Source organism: Heterodontus francisci, chromosome 43 (genome assembly GCF_036365525.1).
Source record: "Heterodontus francisci isolate sHetFra1 chromosome 43, sHetFra1.hap1, whole genome shotgun sequence".
NCBI lineage: Eukaryota > Metazoa > Chordata > Chondrichthyes > Heterodontiformes > Heterodontidae > Heterodontus > Heterodontus francisci.
Window position 1 is genome coordinate 31,349,056 of NC_090413.1, and position 24,178 is coordinate 31,373,233.

The 24,178-nt window shown below is 43.6% G+C and overlaps 2 protein-coding genes across 2 annotated transcripts in view; one reads left to right on the plus strand and one right to left on the minus strand.

The window, feature by feature from the left end:
- The window catches only part of LOC137355816 (tumor necrosis factor ligand superfamily member 14-like), a 164,627-nt gene extending 155,409 nt beyond the window's left edge, over positions 1–9,218 (plus strand). Inside the window, exon 6 of the mRNA XM_068021378.1 lies at positions 9,132–9,218. Coding sequence (XP_067877479.1) covers positions 9,132–9,152 — 21 coding nt within the window. The 3' untranslated portion in view covers positions 9,153–9,218. The remainder of the gene's footprint in view (positions 1–9,131) is intronic.
- Positions 2,404–9,373, minus strand: LOC137355817 (uncharacterized). Its single transcript, XM_068021379.1, has 3 exons — positions 9,121–9,373; positions 7,890–7,917; positions 2,404–5,291 (listed from the first exon to the last, which is right to left on the minus strand). Exons 1-3 carry the CDS (start codon positions 9,325–9,327, stop codon positions 4,867–4,869), a joined length of 660 nt encoding a protein of 219 aa, XP_067877480.1. The 5' UTR covers positions 9,328–9,373; the 3' UTR covers positions 2,404–4,866.
- Between the last annotated feature and the right edge of the window lie 14,805 nt (positions 9,374–24,178).

Genomic DNA, 24,178 nt, shown 5'->3' on the forward strand with positions numbered 1-24,178 from the left:
AGCCATGTATTAATTCTCCTGATCGGTCTACTCCTATGCCAATTTGCACGTGGCTCGGGCGGTAATCCAGAGTTTATTACCCATAAACTGCTACTTTTTAATTTAGAGCCTAACTCCTGATACTCTTTCAGCAGGACCTCCTCCCTGTTCCTACCTATGTCATTTGTTCCAACATGGACCACAAGAACTGGATTTACCCTCTCTGCTTCTAAGATCCTTTCCAGCCTTACCTTGGCACCAGGTAGTCAACACATCCTTCTGGATTCTCGTTCTTGGCTGTAGAGGACACTATCCATCCCTCTAATTATAGAGTCCCCCATTACTACCACATTTCTATTCTGTGCTTCCCTCTCTTGGATAGCCTTCTGAACCACAGTGCCTTGGTCTGCATTGTGGCTGTTCTCCCTGCAATCTTTCTCATTGGCCTCACAGGTAGTGAGTACATTGTACCTGTTGGACAGGATCAATGTCTGCCGGACCTCCTTCTCAAAATCTCCTAAATCCTGCTACCCGGCTCCCTAATAGTCACACCATCCCTTTCCTGAACCTGTGTTTTCCTCTGGGGTGTGACTATTCTGGATGAAACTGTCCAGAAATTCCTCCCCTTCCCTTAGGTGTTGCAGTCCCTCCAACTTGCACTGTTGTTCAATGACTCTGAGCCAGAGAGATTCAAGATGAAGACATCTCCTGCAGATGTGTTTGCCCAGATGTTTTGGCACAAACTGATAGCCATAGACTACAGACAAGTTGGAAGAGTCATTGGGTTTTGCAAAACTCTAAGGCTGAAGTCATGGGCTTCATAGATGCAATATGGTTGTTAGAGTGTTCATCACAAGGCCACTATTATTACAACTGAGCACTGTCTATTCTTATATGACAAATAAAATCTGTGAAAATTGGGATCAAATTAACATAACAGAGATCTATGATAGTCATGGAATTCCAAGAGCTAGTGTTCTCTATAAAATACTCAAGTATTTTCAAAAATCTTATGCCACACATTCCAAACCCACAGCCTCCAACACCTAGGACAAGGACAGCAAGTGCATGGGAACACCACCACCTTCAGGTTTCTCTCCAAGTCAGACACCATCCTGACCTGAACATGTATCGTCACCATTCATTCATTGTCGCTGTGTCAAAATGCTGAATCTCCCTACTTGACAGCATTGTGGGAGCACCTTCACATAGAGTGCAGCACTTACTACCCTTGTCCTGGGTGGTGGAGGCTCCGGGTTTGGAGAGTGTGGTGTAAGATTTTTTTTAATGCCTGAGAATTTTATAGAGAATATTAGCTTTTGGAATTCCATACCAATCCTAGTTCTCCTCTGTTATGTTAATATGACCCCAATTTTCACAGATTTTAATTGTCATATATGAATAGACAGTGTTCAGTTGTAATAATAGTGGATGAAATCCACTGAATCAGAGTGACACGCTAACTTGACATTGTAATATTGAAATACCAATATATGCAATGTTCAAAACTTCTTATTAGAACCATTCAAGTTTTTAATGAATGAAAGGGAAGATGAATGTAAAGATGAATTTGTGTAATATCATGGCAGAAGAACCCAAGCAAATACTTAGAAACTGAGCAGGCCATAAATAAACTCAAGATGAAGCCCCAAAGGGTCAGTGAATAAATGCAGCATTGGTGTGGTATAAATACTGAAAATACTCAGCATCTACGGGAGGAGGAAGGTCATGTTTCAGGTCAGTAACCTTTTGTTTGAACCCTTGATATGGTAATGAACCACACAGTTCAGGACAGTCCTAGCTCCAATCCCTGGAGTGCCAAAAGGAGTGCTTCAGTTGATCTCAGCACTACTGGACTAGAAGGGGAAAATCATCCAGAGTTCCCACTTCACCCCCTTGCTTATTAAGAATCTATCTATCTCCGCCTTGAAAATATTCACAGACTCTGCTTCCACTGCCTTTTGTGGAAGAGAATTCCAAAGACTCACGACCCTCTGAGGGAAAAAATTTCTCCTCATCTCTGTCTTAAATGGGCGACCCCTTATTTTTAAACAGTGACCCCCAGTTCGAGATTCTCCCACAAGGGGAAACATCCTTTCCACATCCACCCTGTCAAGACCCCTCAGGATCTTATATGTTTCAATCAAGTAGAATCATAACCTAAACATGGGTCACAGCATTTAGGACAATAAGGGGAGAAAACTGTAAAATAATAGGTGAGACTGAGACTAATAATTAGAGCCATTTGTAAATTGTGTAAATTAGCATCAGGACAAACGAAGGTAGAAACACATTTCTATTTTTTAACTTTAACAGAAATATGCATCATAATTATCATAAACATAGGAAAATATAATACCGGTAAATATAATATAGCAACAGTTTGGTTTTATAAATAACATAAATATTACAAAAGGTAGCTAATTTATAAATAATACAATAAACACCGCAATACATTAGTGCAAACAAATTACATTCAGATAAAAATGTGTCATTAGACAACTTTTATGTAAATGTGTAGTAACAGTGTCCTCTGCTACTTTCCAATGGAAATACAAATAACTAGGGGACTGCCCTGTAATGCAAGCACTGGAGGTTGAAGAGTTTATGCTTTGTGTTACTCCAATCTCCACCACACTCATAATAACTTTCTTAGTTCTTCTCAAAGCAAGAAAGAGTATTTTTGTTACGGAGATGGAATAATTTTCCTCGGAGAAAGAAGGGTTACGTTATTGTGACAGGGTAATCCATGTCAGCAGAGATCATTCCAGAGACCCCAGCTACTAGCCATGCAACCCAGAGAGCCTCCTCTCCAGTATCTGCACCTTGTGGAGATTCCTTGAATCTTATTTTCTGCACAATAGAGGTTCATCTTGCATTACCAAATCATCAAGAGATGGGCAAGAAAGCTACTGATAGGGTAATATCAATGCCATACTAGAGTTGGAAATTGGGAGATCCCAGGATACACAAGTTGCCTTGACTGCCAATTTTTTAGCACCTTGACTTGAACCCTCTCAAACATCCTGATGGGGATTCTTGGAACTACAACTCTGTGGTACTGTGATTGTACAGTAATCCATTGTACCAAACTACAGCTCCACAAACACATGCTGTCCTACTAGGCAGCCTTTTCTCATTCATAGCACTGAATTTTTGGTTGTCCTTTGCCTTGTGATTAGCTGACTTAGATGAGGGGAGCAATGGCATGGTAGCTACATTTGCAGATGACATAAAATTAAGTAGGAATGTATGTTGTGAAGAGGATATAAAGAGGTTGCAGACCGATATAGATAGGTTGAGTGAGTGGGCAAAAATCTGGCAGATGGAGTATAATGTGGGAAAATGCGAAGCTGTTCACTTTGGCAGGAAGAATAAAAAAGCAGAGTATTACTTAAATGGAGAACAACTACAGAATTCTGAGGTTCAGAGGGATCTAGGTGTTCCAGTGCGAGTCACAAAAAGTTAGTATACAGGTACAGCAAGTAATAAAGAAGGCTAATGGAATGTTATCCTTTATTACGAGAGGAATTGAAAATAAAAGTAAGGGTATTATGCTTCAGTTATACAGGGCATTGGTGAGACCACATCTCGAATACTATGTGCAGGTTTGGTCTCCTTATTTAAGGAAGGATGTAAATTCTTTGGAGGAGGTTCAGAGGAGGTTTACTAGATTGATACCTGGAATGAACAGGTTTTCTTATGAGGAAAGGTTGGACAGACTGGGCTTGTTTTCATTGGAGTTTAGAAGAGTGAGGGAAGATCTGATTGAAGTATAGAAGATCCTGAACGGTCTTAACAAGGTGAATGTGGAGAGGATGTTCCCTCTTGTGGGGGAGTCCAGAACTAGGGGGCACGGTTTTAAAATTAGGGGTCGATCTTTTAGGACAGAGATGAGGAGAAATGTGTTTCTGTCAGAGGGTTGTGTGACCTAGGAACTCTCTGCCTCAGAAGGTAGTGGAGGTGGGGTCATTGAATATTTTTAAGGTGGAGGTAGATAGATTCTTGTTGAGGAAGGGAATCAAAGGTTATCGGGGCGAGATGGGAGTGTGGAATTCGAGACACAAACAGATCAGCCATGATCTTATTGAATGGTGGAGCAGGCTTGAGGGGCCGAATGGCCTACTTCTGCTCCTAATTCGTATGATCGTATGATGTTCTGTACCCTTTGAGAATAAGGGGCCAAGTGCCGGAAAATGGGATTAGAATAGATAGGTGCTTGATGGCTGGCACAGACACGATGGGCCGAAGGGCCTGTTTCTGTGCTGTATAACTCTATGACTCTAATAAGGACTACAAAATATAGAGTCATTTACAGCACAGAAGGAGGCCATTAGGCCCATCAAGTATGTGAGCTGCATTTCTAAGCTCCATAATTGGACCAGGAATGGTGAATTCTATTTGTAAGAAGTCTGGGAATCTGTTGGGAATTTAAGGTGTTTTCTTCTCCTCCTGAACATTGAACCAGACTGAAGGGACACTACTTCTTCAAACAGTACAATGCAATATGGTTTACATAAGTATTTCACCTCTCACAAAAAGAGGTTTAGTTAGAGAACCCTAAATTTGGGAATACTATAATCTGAACATCAGATAAAGAGGACATATAACTTGCCCAATAACCCGTCTCTGCTGATTGAAACACTGCATCTCGGGGACTAAACGCTCTTATATAAATAATGAATGTAGTGAGACATAAGCGTTGAGTCCCTTCTCCCAAAGAAAGCAGATTCAAACAGGCAAACAGTAAGAAGAGGGTTCAGTATCTATAAATAACCCACATCTGTGGCATTGGCACAATCCCTGAGCTGGTATACAATTGTTTCTCTAGAATCCACAATGTGAAGTTTTTTAAAGTGCTGCCAGTTGTACAGATTTGGAGAAAATCTAGCTTTCTATCAGAAAAGCTCCAAAATATGTATGTTCATTATCCGGTGTGACATCGTCCTCCTGCCTCAAACCTTCGATTTTGGCTCGTATCAAACTCTTGGCTGAGATTTGAACTAAAGTGCCTGAGTAACCAAAGGCAGCTTGCTCTTCCTGTTTCTCCTCCACTTCCTGAGATACTTTCACCTTCATACTCAATATGGAGCTGCAATCATTGCCTTCAGTGCAATGGATAATGTCTAACTTGACTGAAGAACTGTTCTTGCATTGATTTAAAACGGAGCAGTACACTTTCAGCTTCGCGTACACATAATACATCCCATCCCTGGTTGTGTGTAGCTCCTGATTTTCAAAGTGGAAGCCACTGCCCAGATAGCTGTTTTCCATCCCAGGAGTGTCTGACCACTTTACTCTTTTGTTGCTATCTGGAGACAGAATTGAAACAGATATCAGATTAAATGGATTTGCTGCAAATAATATATTGTCTCCAGCTGTAAACTTTGTGATTGGTGTGATATAAACTGTATGATTCAGTGTGTAGATGTTGGATGAGTACACTATTGGGCTCACTCATGATGCCTACAATGGTTAAATAGCCTACTGACACTGACTGCCTAAAATTACACATGAAGAATAGCCAGGTAGGGGAGGTGTCAGAAAGATCTGGAAGCAGTGAAACTCACTTTCAGTGGTGGAGGTGAGAAATATGGGGAAAGAACTGAAAGCTCCAGCTTCAGTGTGCTCTACAACCTCTATGTTGCTATTTGATAATAACTTGATTTATACCACATTTAAACTGCTCTCAGTCATTCTGCATTACTCAACATCTCAAGATATGAACATTGCAAAATTGTTCCTAGTGAGTTTGGAGAAAGGTAGATCACGTCAGTACTAGCTGAAGGTGTTGCCAACTGAGCAGAGTTGATAGAAACTGTACTGGTTGCAGATGTTTAACAAATACTAGTTGTCATAACATGATGTCAGCACTTTCAAGTAGCAACATTAAGATCAGGAACCGAGGGTTGAGTGAGCAAGAGGGAGGTATTCTGAATCATAGAAATTACAGCACAGAAGGAAACCATTTGGTATCTGAGCTGCTTTATCCATTGGAGCTATCTAATCATGTTTATGCATCCTTTTATATTCTCCCTTTTTAAAGATTAACAAATTCTCTTTCAAACTATGTTACTGTCTAGGCCTCAAAATCTGCTTATGGTAAAGCATTCTCTGTTCCAGTATCAATTTGTGCGGAAAACATTTCTTCAAACTTCTCCCTTCATCCTTTTAATGAAAACAGGGAGCCATGGCAAATAAGCTTCAATTAGTGACATAAAGCTAAAGAATTGGCCTCATAATAAGTCTCAAATGCATTATTTCACTTTCATCTACTTTTATTGAAATTGTTCAGTGACTTTCAGCGGTCATTAGGATTAGGTACAGCACGGGGTTAGATACAGAGTAAAGCTCCCTCTACACTGTCCCCATCAAACACTCCCCAGGACAGGTACAGCACGGGGTTAGATACAGAGTAAAGCTCCCTCTACACTGTCCCCATCAAACACTCCCCAGGACAGGTACAGCACGGGGTTAGATACAGAGTAAAGCTCCCTCTACACTGTCCACATCAAACACTCCCAGGACAGGTACAGCACGGGGTTAGATACAGAGTAAAGCTCCCTCTACACTGTCCCCATCAAACACTCCCCAGGACAGGTACAGCACGGGGTTAGATACAGAGTAAAGCTCCCTCTACACTGTCCCCATCAAACACTCCCCAAGGCAGGTACAGCACGGGGTTAGATACAGAGTAAAGCTCCCTCTACACTGTCCCCATCAAACACTCCCAGGACAGGTACAGTACGGCTTAGATACAGAGTAAAGCTCCCTCTACACTGTCCCCATCAAACACTCCCCAAGGCAGGTACAGCATGGGGTTAGATACAGAGTAAAGCTCCCTCTACACTGTCCCCATCAAACACTCCCAGGGCAGGTACAGCACAGGGTTAGATACAGAGTAAAGCTCCCTCTACACCGTCCCATCAAACATTCCCCAAGGCAGGTACAGCACAGGGTTAGATACAGAGTAAAGCTCCCTCTACACTGTCCCCATCAAACACTCCCCAAGGCAGGTACAGCACGGGGGTTAGATACAGAGTAAAGCTCCCTCTACACTGTCCCCATCAAACACTCCCCAGGACAGGTACAGCACAGGGTTAGATACAGAGTAAAGCTCCCTCTACACCGTCCCATCAAACACTCCCCAAGGCAGGTACAGCACGGGGGTTAGATACAGAGTAAAGCTCCCTCTACACTGTCCCCATCAAACACTCCCCAGGACAGGTACAGCACAGGGTTAGATACAGAGTAAAGCTCCCTCTACACTGTCCCCATCAAACACTCCCCAAGGCAGGTACAGCACGGGGTTAGATACAGAGTAAAGCTCCCTCTACACTGTCCGCATAAAACACTCCCCAGGACAGGTACAGCACGGGGTTAGATACAGAGTAAAGCTCCCTCTACACTGTCCCATCAAACACTCCCCAGGGCAGGTACAGCACGGCTTAGATACAGAGTAAAGCTCCCTCTACACTGTCCGCATCAAACACTCCCCAGGACAGGTACAGCACGGGGTTAGATACAGAGTAAGGCTCCCTCTACACTGTCCGCATCAAACACTCCCAGGACAGGCACAGCACAGGGTTAGAAAAGAAAAAAGAAAAGAAAAAAAAGAAGAAAAAAAAACGGGGGTTGGATACAGAGTAAAGTTCTCTCTACACTGTCCCCATCAAACACTCCCCAGGACAGGTGCAGCACGGGGTTAGATACAGAGTAAAGCTCCCTCTACACTGTCCCCATCAAACACTCCCAGGACAGGTGCAGCACGGGGTTAGATACAGAGTAAAGCTCCCTCTACACTGTCGCCATCAAACACTCCCAAAGAGGTGTTTTCAGCCTCCTGTTGTGTCTAGCCTAGCTACTAATTTAGACAAATTATTTTGAAGAATAATTAAAGGCACACTTACCAACATCTGCTAACAGGTGAACAGCAAACTGCAATACAAACAGAAGGATAATCAAATTAGACCCTGGGATTGTTGGCATGAAAGGTTTTTGCTATAAAATACTTAAAATCTTCTGAGTTTACAAATTCTGTTACACCCTGTGTCTTTGCATGTGTATACGCATTTCTGGGTGTTTGCGAGCATTTTTGTGCACATGTATCAATTTGTCTGTCTGTATATCTGTGTACATGTCTATCACAATGACAATATATATATTTCTTTTGTCTTGAAGATGCCAATTCTTCTCTGGTATCTCACCCAAATGGCCATTCTCAGTGTGAGCTGAGCTAGTACTGTGTGCAGACCATTGTAAGGGTGGGAGTCTCTTCAATGAGCCCAATTCTTGCCTCACTCAACAGAGAAACACAGGGAATGGATGCATGTACGGTAAGGAGAAGGATGAAATATACAATTGGTAAAATGACCTGGTACTAGAGTTCACAATAACTTGACAAATATAGAAATAGATTAATAATACAGATAGCAACCTGCACTTTAAATACAAAAATAGCCCATTTAAGACCATGTTGTAAATTATCCTCATGTTAACTTTCGATTAGATTTGAAAGATTAAAGAAGTGGATATAAAGGAATTTGGGAACATGGCGGATAAATGTGATCAGAACTATTTGCTGGTATCGTGGGCGAATAGCTTATTTGGATGTTGTAGCTTCAATGTATCTTCTAATCTTCAGTAATCACGATAACAACCCGTAAATAACTAGCAACCTCCCGTACTTGCACCTGTCCGCGCAGTGCAACAGTCTCAATACAAAACTGGTAGCCATAGATATTTCAGATTTCCAGCAACTGCAGTATTTTGCTTTTATTATAGACTGGAAACTATTCAAATCCGCGTAAAGTGTCAACATGATGAGAGACAAAACAAACCCAAGACTGAGAGGGTAAAAGAGGAATGGCGAATCAGGAGTTTCATTCACTCTTTCAGTACTGGACAGGGCCGAGTGAATTGAGTAGAATAGAACAAAGCTTTTAATGAAATAAAAACAGGAAATGCTGGAAAGATTCAAGGTCAGAAAGCATCAATAGGAAAAGGGTAGGATTAAAGATTCTGTGAAAGATACAGAAGAGCCCAGCTTTAGAAAGAGGTAAATTCTAATCTAAGAAAGGAATCTCCCGAGAAATACGACGGGAATTCAGGTCAGATAACCAGAGATTGACATGTTCTTACTTTGTTTCCAGTCGTCATCTTGGGATAGATGAGGAGCCAAAAGGCGCAGACAAGAGAGGCGATGATGATGAAAAGTAACAGCACGGAAACGAGCAGGACAGACAGCAGCCTGCGTTCACACTGGCTCGGTACCCTGGTCCGGTCTATCTCCCAGCTGCTCAGGGTCTGACTGACGGTCACTTCGCTCAAATCCTCTTTCTGTGACATGACCCCAGCTTCACAGCTTCTCACTTTGTTTTAGATCCGCTCCTGGGCAGGGATGTGTCTAGTCTGAAGCCTGTTTGTTTCTCGGGCCCTTTATGTTTCCTTTAAAGAGGAAGTTTCCGTGATGACAAAGCCCATGAGCTGGATTTCCCCGGGGAGGAGGTGCCGATTCACACAGAATGTGCCCAGGATTCACCCGACACAGTGGAGAGAGGAAACGGGGGCGGAGGAAAGGGATATGTCAGTGGAACGGAGCGAGAGTTTAATGGATAGAGGAAGAAGAGTGAGAGCGGAAAAAGGGACACATTAAACAAAATAGCAACAGAGAGGAGAGACATGGAAACTTAGCAACCCAAAGAGGACACATGACACCTAGAAAGGCACAAGTGAAAGAATGAGAGAAAGGCACAGAGACACAAAATAAGACGGTGAGAAGGATACACGGAGTGAGACACAGAGGGAAAGGAATACACAGACATAATGACAGGAAACAACACACAGACATTTGAGAAACAAAGATACAAACTGATAGGGGAACATGAAACGACACAGAGTGACAGAGAGACACAGCGAGACACAGAAACAGAGTGAGACACACAGTGAAACACAGTGACAAACAGTAAGACGTGGAACATAGTGAAACACAGAGTGACACACACAGTGACAGAAAGACACACAGTGAGACACATAGTAAGACACCGAGAAACAGAGAGACAGATGCATTTAGTGAGACACAGGGATATAGACACAGTGACACACACAATGAGACATGGAAACACAGAGTGGGGATGTTTGCTGATGATTGCACCATGTTCAGCACCATTCGTGACTCCTCAGATACTGAAGCAGTCCGTGTAGAAATGCAGCAAGATCTGGACAATGTCCAGTCTTGGGCTGATGTGTGGCGCAAATGTTACTTGCCATACAAGTGCCAGGCAATGACCATCTCCAACAAGAGAGAATCTAACCATCTCCCCTTGACATTCAATGGCATTACCATTGCTGAGTGTCCCACTATCAACATCCTGCAGGTTACCATTGACCAGAAACTGAACTGGCTACAAGAGTCAGAGGCTAGGAATCCTGAGGCGAGTAATTCATCTCCTGACTCCCCAAAGCCTGTCCACCATCTACAAGGCACAAGTCAGGAGTGTGATGGAATACTCTCCACTTGCCTGGATGGGTGCAGCTCCAACAACACTCAAGAAGCTCGACACCATCCAGGACAAAGCAGCCCACTTGATTGGCGCCCCATCTGCAAACATTCACTCCCTCCATCACTGATGCACAGTGGCAGCAGTATGTACCATCTACAAGATGCACTGCAGCAACACACCAAGTCTTCTTAGACAGCACCTTCTAAACCCATGACCTCTACCACCTAGAAGGACATGGACAGCAGATGCTTGGGAACACCACCACCTGCAAGTTCCCCTCCAAATCACACACCACCTTGTCTTGGAACTATATCGCCGTTCCTTCACTGTCACTGGGTCAAAATCCTGGAACTCCCTTCCTAACAGCACTGTGGGTATATGTATCCTACATGGACTGCAGCAGTTCAAGAAGGCAGCTCACCACCACCTTCTCAAGGGTAACTAGGGATGGGCAATAAATGCTGGCCTAGTCAGCGATGCCCACATCCCATGAATGAATAAATAAAAACACCCACAGAGAAACAAAGGGATACATGCACAGTGCCACACACACATAGTGAGACAGCGATATATGTATATTGACAGGCACACACAAGATGAGACACAATCGATGCATAGTGACAGACACACATAGTGAGATAGAAGGAAACTCACACAGAATGATAATGATACAAATAGACAGGCAGAGGCACAGAGAAAGATAGGAAGAGTTGGAGACATTGATTACAAAGTTAAAGATGGAGAGTCCCTACAGGAAAAGAATGGAAGAGACAAAGAGGTACTGACAGAGGATGAAAAACATAAAGAACTGGGAAATAAAATACAAATAAAAACAAGAAAAGTATAAAAATAGAGTTACAGTGTAGGAAGTCTGAAAGTGGTTGGACTAAATGAGCAGTTCTTTCTGTCGGCCTCTCCTTTTATCTCCTGTTTCTCACATTCACTGTCTCTGTTTTTCTCTTTCTGGCTCTCTAGCTTAATGTTGTTAACAGATAAAACTTGATATGTTCCTGTGAAATTCCTTATCTGCTTTTTTATCAGATGTTTTAACACATTTAAGATAAATAGCTGTATTTAAATAGTGGAGAAAGAAAAAACGTGAAGTATTGTGTTCATCTGTAAATATTGCAAACAGCAATTTCTGGTCTCTTTTTTTCTGTCTCTAACTACTTGGCTTTCTATTCATTCCTTTTGGCCATCACCTATATCTTCCTGTTTTCTTTCCTGTTTATGTCGACTGTCCTGTTTTTTACTCTTCCCCTTCCCCAACTCTATTTTGCTGTCATTTCTATGTATCTGTCTCTCTCTGACTGCCTTGTCTCTTTTTCTGTTTATCGTTCTTTGAATGTCTATGTTTATTTCCCCCTGTCATTCTCTATTTCTTTCTCTTGCTGTCTTGGTTTCATTTTCTGCCTGGATCTTTCATTCTATTTATCTATCTGCTAAGCTCTCTAACAGTCTTTTCTCTAACACTCTGTTGAACTGTCTCCCAGAGAGCTTGTGTAAAAACTTATTTGGTCCAAATTGGAAGGTGAAACTCCCTTTCTCACTCTGTTTATGTCTTTCCTCTCTCCTTCACTGTCCCTTCCTTGTGTCTTATTTGCTTCATTTTCTGACTTTCTCTCTATTTGTCTTCTCTTCTCCTCTCTCACTCTCACTATTTCCTACACATCTGTTGCTGTCTGTGTGGTCGCACAGAGAATCAGCTCAGTTTCTGGAAATCTGAAAATTCCTAAACACCTTTTAGAAAGGGGATGCTGGGAAGCCCCAAAGGAACAGCAAGAGCTGATTATTTTTAGATTCAAATCAGAATTATGTCATAGCTCTACTCGGCTGTTTAAATGGAATTTTTGTTTCATTTTAGTAACATTTTGGTATAGCTGGTAAGGAGGTTTCATTATTAGTAAAACAGAATGCAGCTCCAACAAGTGAAAGATGGGTTAATATTTCAGATGGTCACCCTTCATCAAAATTTGAACAGGTCTTTTCATTGCTCCAATATGAATCACTGTAGTACAGCTACAGACAAAAGACCAACAGAGACAGAGTGTGAGAAAAAGAGAATGCAGGAGAGAGCAGAGACAAATAGTGAGAGATGATAGGTAGAGAGAGAAGAAAAACAAAGTGAAGTAGTGAGAATGAAAGACAAATATAGTGTATGTGAGAGTCATAGTTATACAGCACAGAAACAAGCTCTTCGGCCCATCGTGTCTGTGCCGGCCATCAAGCACCGGACTATTCTAATCCCATTTTCCAGCACTTGGCCCGTAGCCTTGTATGCTATGATAAAAGTAAAATACTGTGGATGCTGGAAATCTGAAATAAAAACAAGAAATGCTGGAAATACTCAGCAGGTCTGGCAGCATCTGTGGAGAGAGAAACAGAGTTAACGTTTCAGGTCAGTGACCCTTCATCAGAACTAGCAAATATTAGAAATGTGAAAGGTTTTAAGCAAGTAAAACGGGGGTGGGGGCAAGAGATAACAAAGGAGAAGGTGTAGATAGGACAAGCTCACAGAGAATAACCGACCAGAAGGTCATGGAGCAAAGGCAAACAATATGTTAATGGTGTGTTGAAAGACAAAGCATTAGTACAGAGAGGGTGTTAATGGACTGAAAACTGAACAGCCGCAAGTACAAACTTGAAAAAAAACAGTGGGTAAGCAAACTGAACAAACTAAGATAAAATAAAATAAACACAAAAAAAAAGAAAAAAGAAAAAGTAACTAAAAATAAAAGTAAAATGGGGGGCCCGTCATGCTCTGAAATTATTGAACTCAATGTTCAGTCCGGCAAGCTGTAGTGTGCCTAATCGGTAAATGAGATGCTGTTCCTCGAGCTTGCGTTGATGTTCACTGGAACACTGCAGCAATCCCAGGACAGAGATGTGAGCATGAGAGCAGGGGGGAGTGTTGAAATGGCCAGCAATCGGAAGCTTGGGGCCACGCTTTCAGACTGATCAGAGGTGTTCTGCAAAGCGGTCACCCAGTCTGCATTTGGTCCCCCCAGTGTAGAGGAGACCACATTGTGAGCAGCAAATACAGTATACTACATTGAAAGAAGTACAAGTAAATCGCTGCTTCACCTGAAAGGAGTGTTTGGGGCCTGGGATACTGAGGAGAGAAGAGGTAAATGGGCAGGTATTACACCTTCTGCGCTTGCAGGGGAAGGTGCCGTGGGACGGGGATGAGGTGGTGGGGGTAATGGAGGAGTGGACCAGGGTGTCGCAGAGGGAATGATCCCTTCAGAATGCTGACAGGGGAAGGGAGGGGAAGATGCGTTTGGTAGTGGCATCATGCTGGAGGTGGCATAAATGGTGGAGGATAATCCTTTGGATATGGAGGCTGATGGGGTGGAAAGTGATGACAAGGAGAACCCTGTCACGGTTCTGGGAGGGAGGGGAAGGGGTGAGGGTAGAGGTGCGGGAAATGGGCCGGACGCGGTTGAGGGCCCTGTCAACCACAGTGGGGGGGGGGGGGGGAATCCTTGGCTGAGGAAAAAGGAAGACATATCAGAAGCGCTGTCATGGAAGGTAGCATCATCAGAGCAGATGCGTCGGAGACGGAGAAACAAGGAGAATGGAATGGAGTCCTTACAGGAGGTAGGGTGTGAAGAAGTGTAGTCGAGGTAACTGTGGGAGTCGGTGGACTTATAATGAATATTAGTGGACAGCCTATCCCCAGAGATGGAGACAGAGAAGTCGAGGAAGGGAAGGGAAGTGTCGGAGATGGACCATGTAAAGGTGAGAGAAGGGTGGAAATTAGAAGCAAAGTTGATAAAGTTTTCCAGTTTAGAGCGGGAGCAGGAAACGGCACCGATACAGTCATCAATGTACCGGAAAAAGAGTTGGGGGAGGGGGCCTGAGTAGGACAGGAACAAGGAATGTCCCACAAAAAGACAAGCATAACTAGGGCCCATGCAGGTACCCATAGCAAGACTTTTTACTTGAAGAAAATGAGTGGAGTTGAACTTGTTCAATGTGAGAACAAGTTCAGCCAGGCGGAGGAGGGTGGTGGTGGATGGCGACTGGTTAGGCCTCTGTTCAAGGAAGAAGCGGACATTCTTCAAACCGTCCTGGTGGGAGATGGAGATGTAGAGAGATTGGACGTCCATCGTGAAGTCCATAGTCCTTGTATGCTATGGTGTTTCAAGTGCTCATCTAAATACTTCTTAAATGTTATGAGGGTTCCTGCCTCTACCACCTCTTCAGGCAGTGTGTTCCAGATTCCAACCACCCTCTGGGTGAAAATGTTTTTCCTCAAATCAAAAAACAAAGAACAGTACAGCACAGGAACAGGCCATTCGGCCCTCCAAGCCTGCGCCGATCTTGATGCCTGCCTAAACTAAAACCTTCTGCACTTCCAGGGACCGTATCCCTCTATTCCCATCCTATTCATGTATTTGTCAAGATGCCTCTTAAACATCGCTATCGTACCTGCTTCCACCGCCTCCCCTGGCAGCAAGTTCCAGGCACTCACCACCCTCTGTGTAAAGAACTTGCCTCGCACATCCCCTCTAAACTTTGCCCCTCTCACCTTAAACCTATGTCCCCTAGTAACTGACTCTTCCACCCTGGGAAAAAGCTTCTGACTATCCACTCTGTCCATGCCGCTCATAACTTTGTAAACCTCTATCATGTCGCCACTCCACCTCCGTCGTTCCAGTGAAAACAATCCGAGTTTATCCAACCTCTCCTCATAGCTAATGCCCTCCAGACCAGGCAACATCCTGGTAAACCTCCTCTGTACCCTCTCCAAAGCCTCCATGTCCTTCTGGTAGTGTGGCGACCAGAATTGCACGCAATATTCTAAGTGTGGCCTAACTAAAGCTCTGTACAGCTGCAGCATGACTTGCCAATTTTTATACTCTATGCCCCGACCGATGAAGGCAAGCATGCCGTATGCCTTCTTGACTACCTTATCCACCTGCGTTGCCACTTTCAGTGACCTGTGGACCTGTACGCCCAGATCTCTCTGCCTGTCAATACTCCTAAGGATTCTGCCATTTACTGTATACTTCCCACCTGCATTAGACCTTCCAAAATGCATTACCTCACATTTATCCGGATTAAACTCCATCTGCCATTTCTCCGCCCAAGTCTCCAACTGATTTATATCCTGCTGTATCCTCTGACAATCCTCATCACTATCCGCAACTCCACCATCCTTTGTGTCATCCGCAAACTTACTAATCAGACCAGCTACATTTTCCTCCAAATCATTTATATATACTACAAAGAGCAAAGGTCCCAGCACTGATCCCTGCGGAACACCACTAGTCACATCCCTCCATTCAGAAAAGCACCCATCCACTGCTCCCCTCTGTCTTCTATGACTGAGCCAGTTCTGTATCCATCTTGCCAGCTCACCTCTGATCCCGTTTGACTTCACCTTTTGTACCAGTCTGCCATGAGGGACCTTGTCAAAGGCTTTACTGAAATCCCCTCGAAACCTCCTGCCCCTTACCTTAAGTCTATGCCCCCTGGTTATTGACCACTCCGCTAAGGGAAAAAGATTCTTCCTATCTAACCTATCAATGCCCCTCATAATTTTGTATATCTCAATCATATCCTCCCTCAGCCTTCTCTGCTCTAAGGAGAACAACCCCATCATTTTCAGTCTCTCTTCATAGCTGAAATGCTCCAGCCCAGGCAAATTCCTGGTGAACCTCCTCTGCACCCTCTCCAGTGCAATCACATCCTTCCTATAGTGTGGTGACCAGAACTGTACACAGTACTCCAGCTGTGGCCTAACCAGCATTTTATACAACTCCATCATAACCTCCCTGCTCTTATATTCTATGCCTCGGCTGATAATAGCAAGTATCCCATATGCCTTCCTAACCACCTTATCTACCTGTGCTGCTGCCTTCAGTAATCTATGGACAAGTACACCAAGGTCCCTCTGACCCTCTGTACTTCCTAGGGTCCTACCATCCATTGTATATTCCCTTGCCTTGTTAGTCCTCCCAAAATGCATCACCTCACACTTCTCAGGATTAAATTCCATTTGCCATTGCTCTGCCCATATTACCAGCCCATCTATATCGTCCTGTAATCCTAAGGCTTTCCTCCTCACTATTTATGACACCACCAATTTTCGTGTCATCTCCGAACTTACTTATCACACCTCCTATATTCACATCTAAATCATTATCATGAGAGAGAAAGTGAGGAGACAGAGAGAAAACAAATAGAGAGTATCTGAGGAAAAGAAAGAGAATGAAGGAGAGGAAACCAACAGAGGGACAGAGACAAGAGGCAAAAATAAAAGTAAAGGAAAGAGAGGAATGAAAAGGCAACAAATATTTTTTGATGAAAGAAAAGGAGACAGTGAGAGGAAGAGGGAGAAGACAAATAGAAAATGAAACAATGGAGACAGAGGGAGAGGGAGAAGATAAATAGAGAGCTAGTGAGAGAGAGTGGAAACCTGATCTCGTCCAAAACTCTGCTGCCCATATCCTAACTCAAACCAGGTCACGTTTGCACATCACTCCCTGCCCTAAAGTGGCTCCCAATTAAACAACATCTCAATTTTAAAATTCTCATCCTTGTTTTCCCTGGCCCTCCATGGCCTTGCTCCTCCCTATTCACTGTAGCCTCCTACATCCCTTCGAGATCTCTCCACTTCTCCAATTCTGGCCTCTTGTGCAACCCTGATTTTAATTGTTCCACCATTGGTTTTCAACTGCCTGGGTCCTAAGTGCTGGACTTCCCTCCCTAGTCCTCTCTTCCTGTCTAAGTCTCTTTCCTCCTTTAAGATGTTCCTTAAAACCTGCCTCTTTAATCAGGCTTTCAGCCATCTGTCCTATTATCGCCTTATTATACTTCAGTGTCAAATTTTGCTTTATAACAGTGAAGCACCTTGGGATTTTTATTATGTTAAAGACGTTATATAAATACAAGTTGTTGTTGTAAAGAATAGAGGGCAGAGTCAGAGTGTGAGTAAGGGAGTGTACGAGTTCCGCCTCCCCCAGTTTGGATCAGACAGTCCAGCTTTTGCATGAGCTCTCCGGGAAATTCCTATCTAGCAAAGTGAATGACAAAAGTCTGCTTTGTAAAATGGAAATTGTGGGCGTTACCATGTTTCTGTGCTGCTGACATACAGGAGTTACTGAGGCGATGTCAGTTCTCTGCATATACTACAATGGTACAATTCTGTAATTGGCCACTGCAGATTCTGCTGCATTTTTCATCATCTACCATCTTTGAAGCTCTTAAAAGAGATGCCAGAGTCAGGAATTGGGTCTGTGTGCGTTATTGACACACAAGAGGGCGAATACTAGCACAAAAACAAACCATTAAATTCTAAAGATGGGGAGGTAAATACAGACAGTATCAGTAATCTGGATACCACAAGTGCAAATATCAAGTGTGACTGAGAGGCTGTGAAAACTTTGTAACAATAGAAAAAGTGGCACAAACTTTTCAAAATTTAAGTGTGGAACTTTACAGATATTGATTGAGTGCAGTTCCTTTGGGGTATGTAGCCCACTCTCACTACTGAAAGATCTTTTTCTTGTGAACAACAATGGGTGTGGGTCCGCATTGTAAACTTTTGAGATAAAATGAAAATATCTACAAATATTGGAAATCTGCAGTTAGCATAATGTTGGAAATTAAACAGTAGGGTTGGTGAGCCTGCGAAATGAAAAGACAGGTTAACATCTGGGGAGTGCTGTTGTTCTGTAGAAGGGTCCAAAGCTAAAACATTATATATATAATGTAAAGACTATATTTTGTACCGATACTTTGTACAGATACTTTGGTACAGAATACATGCACATAATTCAGAAACTAATTATAGTAGATATGCTGTATATACTGTAGAAATTGCATTTATATAGCACCTTTCAGGGCATTCCAAAGCACTTTACAGCCAATAAAGTATTTTTGAAGTGTAGTCCTGTTGTAATGTGGAAAACACAACAGCTAATTTGCATACAGCAAGGCACCATAAACAGCAAAGAGATGTGACTAAATAATCTATTTTAATCTTGTAAATTGAGGAATAAATGTTGACCAGGACACTGGAAGAACTCCTGCACTTCTTCAGATAGTTCGACTTAATCTTTTACCTCCAGCTGAGAGTGTAGACAGGGCCTCAGTTTAACATCTTATCTGAAGGGCAGCACCTATACTGCACTGGATAGTGTGCTCAACTCTCCAGACTGGGGCTTAAAACCACAACCTTTGAACTCACAGGTAACAGCACTACCACTAAGCTAAGGTTGACATGAGACATAATAGATACCCTGTAAAGTAATAGTATATAAACTGTGCAACATAGTAACCATATATATATATGACAAATGACTTATATGGACTACAGATAGCTAGTATATATAGTTCAGAAACTGCGTACAGCACAAACACAATAACATATATATATATATGTATAGAGAGAGAGAGAGAGCCCAGATTTCTTACATAATGCAGATAAAGAACAAATCTATATAGCACCTTTCTCAGGATATCCCAAAGTACTTTACAGCCAATTAAGTCTTTTTGAAGTCCCTATTATATTGTAGGAAATATGGCAGCAAATTTGTGTAAAGCTCCGACAAACAGCAATATGACAATGAGCAGAAAATCTGTTTTGTGATGTTGATTGAGGAAAAATATTGGTAAGGACACCAGGATGCTCTTCTTCAAAATAGTGTCATGGAACCTTTTACATTCACCTGAGAGGGAAGACGAAGCCTCTGTTTAACATCTGAACCGAAAGACAGCATCTCCAACAGTGCAGCACTCCCTCAGTACTACACTGGAGTGTCAGCAATGATAATGTGCTCAATTCTAGGCTTGGCTCCAGACCTTAATAAAGCCTTGGTCCAAACATGGACAAATGAGCTGAATTCCAGAGATCAAGTGAGAGTGACTGTCCTTGACAGCAAAGCAACATTTGACTGAGTGTGGCATCAAAAACAAAGAACAGTACATCACAGGATCAGGCTATTCGGCCCTCCAAGCCTGCGCCAATCTTGATGCCTGCCTAAACTAAACCTTTCTGCACTTCCGGGGCCCATATCCCTCTATTCCCAACTATTCATGTATTTGTCAAGATGCCTCTTCAACGTTATTATCGTACCTGCTTCCATCACCTCCCCTGGCAGCAAGTTCCAGGCACTCATCACCCTCTGTGTAAAGAACTTGCCTCGCACATCCCCTCTAAACTTTGCCCCTCTCACCTTAAACCTATGTCCCCTAGTAACTGACTCTTCCACCCTGGGAAAAAGCTTCTGACTATCCACTCTGTCCATGCCGCTCATAACTTTGTAAACCTCTATCATGTCGCCCCTCCACCTCCGTCGTTCCAATAAAAACAATCCGAGTTTATCCAACCTCTCCTCATAGCTAATGCCCTCCAGACCAAGCAATATCCTGGTAAACCTCCTCTGTACCCTCTCCAAAGCCTCCACGTCCTTCTGGTAGTGTGGCGACCAGAATTGCATGCAATATTCTAAGTGTGGCCTAACTAAGGTTCTGTACAGCTGCAGCATGACTTGCCAATTTTTATACTCTATGCCCCGACTGATGAAGGCAAGAATTCCGTATGCCTTCTTGACTACCTTATCCACCTGCGTTGCCACTTTCAGTGACCTGTGGACCTGTACGCCCAGATCTCTCTGCCTGTCAATACTCCTAAGGGTTCTGCCATTTACTGTATACTTCCCACCTGCATTAGACCTTCCAAAATGCATTACCGCACATTTGTCTGGATTAAACTCCATCTGCCATTTCTCCTCCCAAGTCTCCAACTGATCTCTATCCTGCTTTATCCTCTGACAATCCTCATCACTATCCGCAACTCCACCAACATTTGTGTTGTCCGCAAACTTACTAATCAGACCAGCTACATTTTCCTCCAAATCATTTATATATACTACAAAGAGCAAAGGTCCCAGCACTGATCCCTGCGGAACACCACTAGTCACATCCCTCCATTCAGAAAAGCACCCTTCCACTGCTACCCTCTGTCTTCTATGACCGAGCCAGTTCTGTATCCATCTTGCCAGCTCACTTCTGATCCCGTGTGACTTTACCTTTTGTACCAGTCTGCCATGAGGGACCTTGTCAAAGGCTTTACTGAAGTCCATGTAGATAACATCCACTGCCCTTCCTTCATCAATCATCTTCGTCACTTACTCAAAAAACTCGATCAAGTTAGTGAGACACGACCTCCCCTTCACAAAACCATGCTGCCTCTCGCTAATAAGTTTGTTTGTTTCCAAATGGGAGTAAATCCTGTCCCGAAGAATCCTCTCTAATAATTTCCCTACCACTGACGTAAGGCTCACCGGCCTATAATTTCCTGGATAATCCATGCTACCCTTCTTAAACAAAGGAACAACATTGGCTATTCTCCAGTCCTCTGGGACCTCACCTGTAGCCAATGAGGATGCAAAGATTTCTGTCAAGGCCCCAGCAATTTCTTCCCTTGCCTCCCTCAGTATTCTGGGGTAGATCCCATCAGGCCCTGGGGACTTATCTACCTTAATGCTTTGCAAGACACCCAACACCTCCTCCTATTTGATAATGAGATGACTGAGACTATCTACATTCCCTTCCCTAGGCTCATCATCCACCAAGTCCTTCTCTTTGGTGAATACTGATGCAAAGTACTCATTTAGTACCTCGCCCATTTCCTCTGGCTTCACACATAGATTCCCTTCTCTGTCCTTGAGCGGCCCAACCCTTTCCCTAGTTACCCTCTTGCTCTTTATATACGTATAAAAAGCCTTGGGATTTTCCTTAATCCTGTTTGCCAATGACTTTTCACGACCCCTTTTAGCCCTCCTGACTCCTTGCTTACGTTCCTTTCTACTGTCTTTATGTTCCTCAAGGGATTCGTCTGTTCCTAGCCTTCCAGCCCTTATGAATGCTTCCTTTTTCTTTTTGACTAGGCTCACAATATCCCACGTTATCCAAGGTTCCTGAAACTTGCCAAACTTATCCTTCTTCCTCACAGGAACATGCTGGTCCTGGATTCTAATCAGCTGACGTTTGAAAGACTCCCACATGTCAGATGTTGATTTACCCTCAAACAGCCGCCCCCAATCTAAATTCTTCAGTTCCTGCCTAATATTGTTATAATTAGCCTTCCCCCAATTTAGCACTTTCACCCGAGGACTACTCTCATCCTTATCCACAAGTACCTTAAAACTTATGGAATTATGGTCACTGTTCCCGAAATGCTCCCCTACTTATACTTCGACCACCTGGCCAGGCTCATTCTCCAATACCAGGTCCAGAATGGCCCCATCCCTAGTTGGACTATCTACATATTGTTTCAAGAAGCCCTCCTGGATGCTCCTTACAAATTCTGCCCCATCTAAGCCCCTAGCACTAAGTGAGTCCCAGTCAACATAGGGGAAGTTAAAATCACGCACCACTACAACCCTGTTACCTCTACATCTTTCCAAAATCTGTCTACATATCTGCTCCTCTATCTCCCGCTGGCTGTTGGGAGGCCTGTAGTAAACCCCCAACATCGTGACTGCACCCTTCCTATTCCTGAGCTCCACCCATATTGCCTCGCTGCATGACCCATCCGAGGTGTCCTCCCGCAGTACAGCTGTGATATTCTCATTAACCAGTAATGCAACTCCCCCACCCCTTTTACATCCCCCTCTATCCCGCCTGAAGCTTCTAAATCCTGGAACATTTAGCTGCCAATCCTGTCCTTCCCTCAACCAAGTCTCTGTAATAGAAACAACATCATAGTTCCAAGTACTAATCCAAGCTCTAAGTTCATCTACCTTACCTGGTATACCTCTTGCATTGAAACAAATGCACTTCAGACCACCAGTCCCGCTGTGCTCCGCAACATCTCCCTGCCTGTTCTTCCTCTCAGTCTTACTGGCCTTATTTACTAGTTCCCCCTCATTTATTTCACTTGCTGGCCTACTGCTCTGGTTCCCACTCCCCTGCCACACTAGTTTAAACCCTCCCGAGTGACGCTAGCAAACCTCACAGCCAGGATATTTGTGCCCCTCCAGTTTAGATGCAACCCGTCCTTCTTGTACAGGTCCCATCTGTCCCTGAAGAGATCCCAATGGTCCAGATATCTGAAACCCTCCCTTCTACACCAGCTGTTCAGCCACGTGTCTAGCTGCACTATCTTCCTATTTCTAGCCTCACTGGCATGTGGCACAGGGAGTAATCCCGAGATTACAACCCTTGAGGTCCTGTCTTTTAACTTTCTACCTAACTCCCTAAACTCCCCCTGCAGGACCTCATCACTCTTCCTGCCTATGTCGTTGGTACCGATGTGTACCACAACATCTGGCTCTTCACCCTCCCCTTTCAGAATGCCCCCTGTCCGTTCAGAGACATCCTTGACCCTGGTACCAGGGAGGCAACATACCATCCTGGAGTCTCTTTCACATCCACAGAAGCACCTATCTGTGCCCCTGACAAGGAGCCTAGTAAAGTTCAAGTCAATGGGAAAACTTTTCACTGGTTGGAATCATACCTAGCACAAAGATGGTTGTGGTTGTTGGAGGCCAATCATCTCAACCCTAGGACATTGCTGTTGGAGTTTCTCAGGGTAATGTCCTAGACCCGACCATCTTCAGCAGCTCCATCAATGACCTTCCCTACATCATGCAGTCAGACATGGGGATGTTTTCTAATGATTGCACAATGTTCAGTTCCATTCCCAACTTCTCAAATAATGAAGCAAACTATGCCTGCATGCAGCAAGAACTAGACAGCATTCAGATTTGAGCTGATAAGTTGAAAGTAACATTTGAGCCACACGTGCCAGACAATGACCATCTCCAACAAGAGAGAATCTAACCAACTCCCCTGGATATTCAACAATATTACCAGTGCTGAATCTCGTAGCATCAACAACCTTGTGGGTCGTCATTGACCAGAAACTTAACTGCACCAGCCAGAGAAATGCTGTGACTACAAGAGCAGGCCAGAGGCTGGGAATTCTGTGGTTGGTAACTTACCTCCTGACTCCTCAAAGCCTGTCCACCATCTACAAGGCACAAGTCAGGAGTGTGATGGAATACTCCCCAGTTGCCTACATGAATACAGCTCCAACAGCACCAGTAACTCAATGTATTGGCACCCAATTCACCACCTTAAACATTTGCTCCCTCCACCACTGACGCACAGTGGCAGCAGTGTGTACCATCTACAAGATGCACAGCAGCAATTCACCAAGGCTCCTTCGACAGCACCTTCCAAACCCGCGACCTCTACCACAGGGGCAGTAGGTGCATGGGAACATCAACATCTGCAAGTTCCCACCCAAGTCAGACATCATCCTGAATTAGAAGTATACTGTTCTTTCACTGTTGCTGGATTAACACACTTTACAGGGTATCTATTATATCTCATGTCAGCCTTAGCTTAGCGGTAGTGCTGTCACCTCTGAGGTGAGGTCCAAAAAGGCAGCTTACCACCACCTTCACAAGAGCAATAAGGACTGGTAATAAATGCTGAGCTTGCTAGCTACGCCGCATCTCACCAACGAATATGAAAAAAGAACACACAGCTTCTCAGTGCTACCAACTGAGCCATGGCTGACATGTAAACCTTGTATAGGACAGAGACTTTATATTGAATAGAAACATTAGATATAGCACATATATATAAACACCTACACATACAGATGATTAACCCATAGAATATATATATGTAAAATATAGAATACACAGAAGCCCTCAATTTTTGAGTTC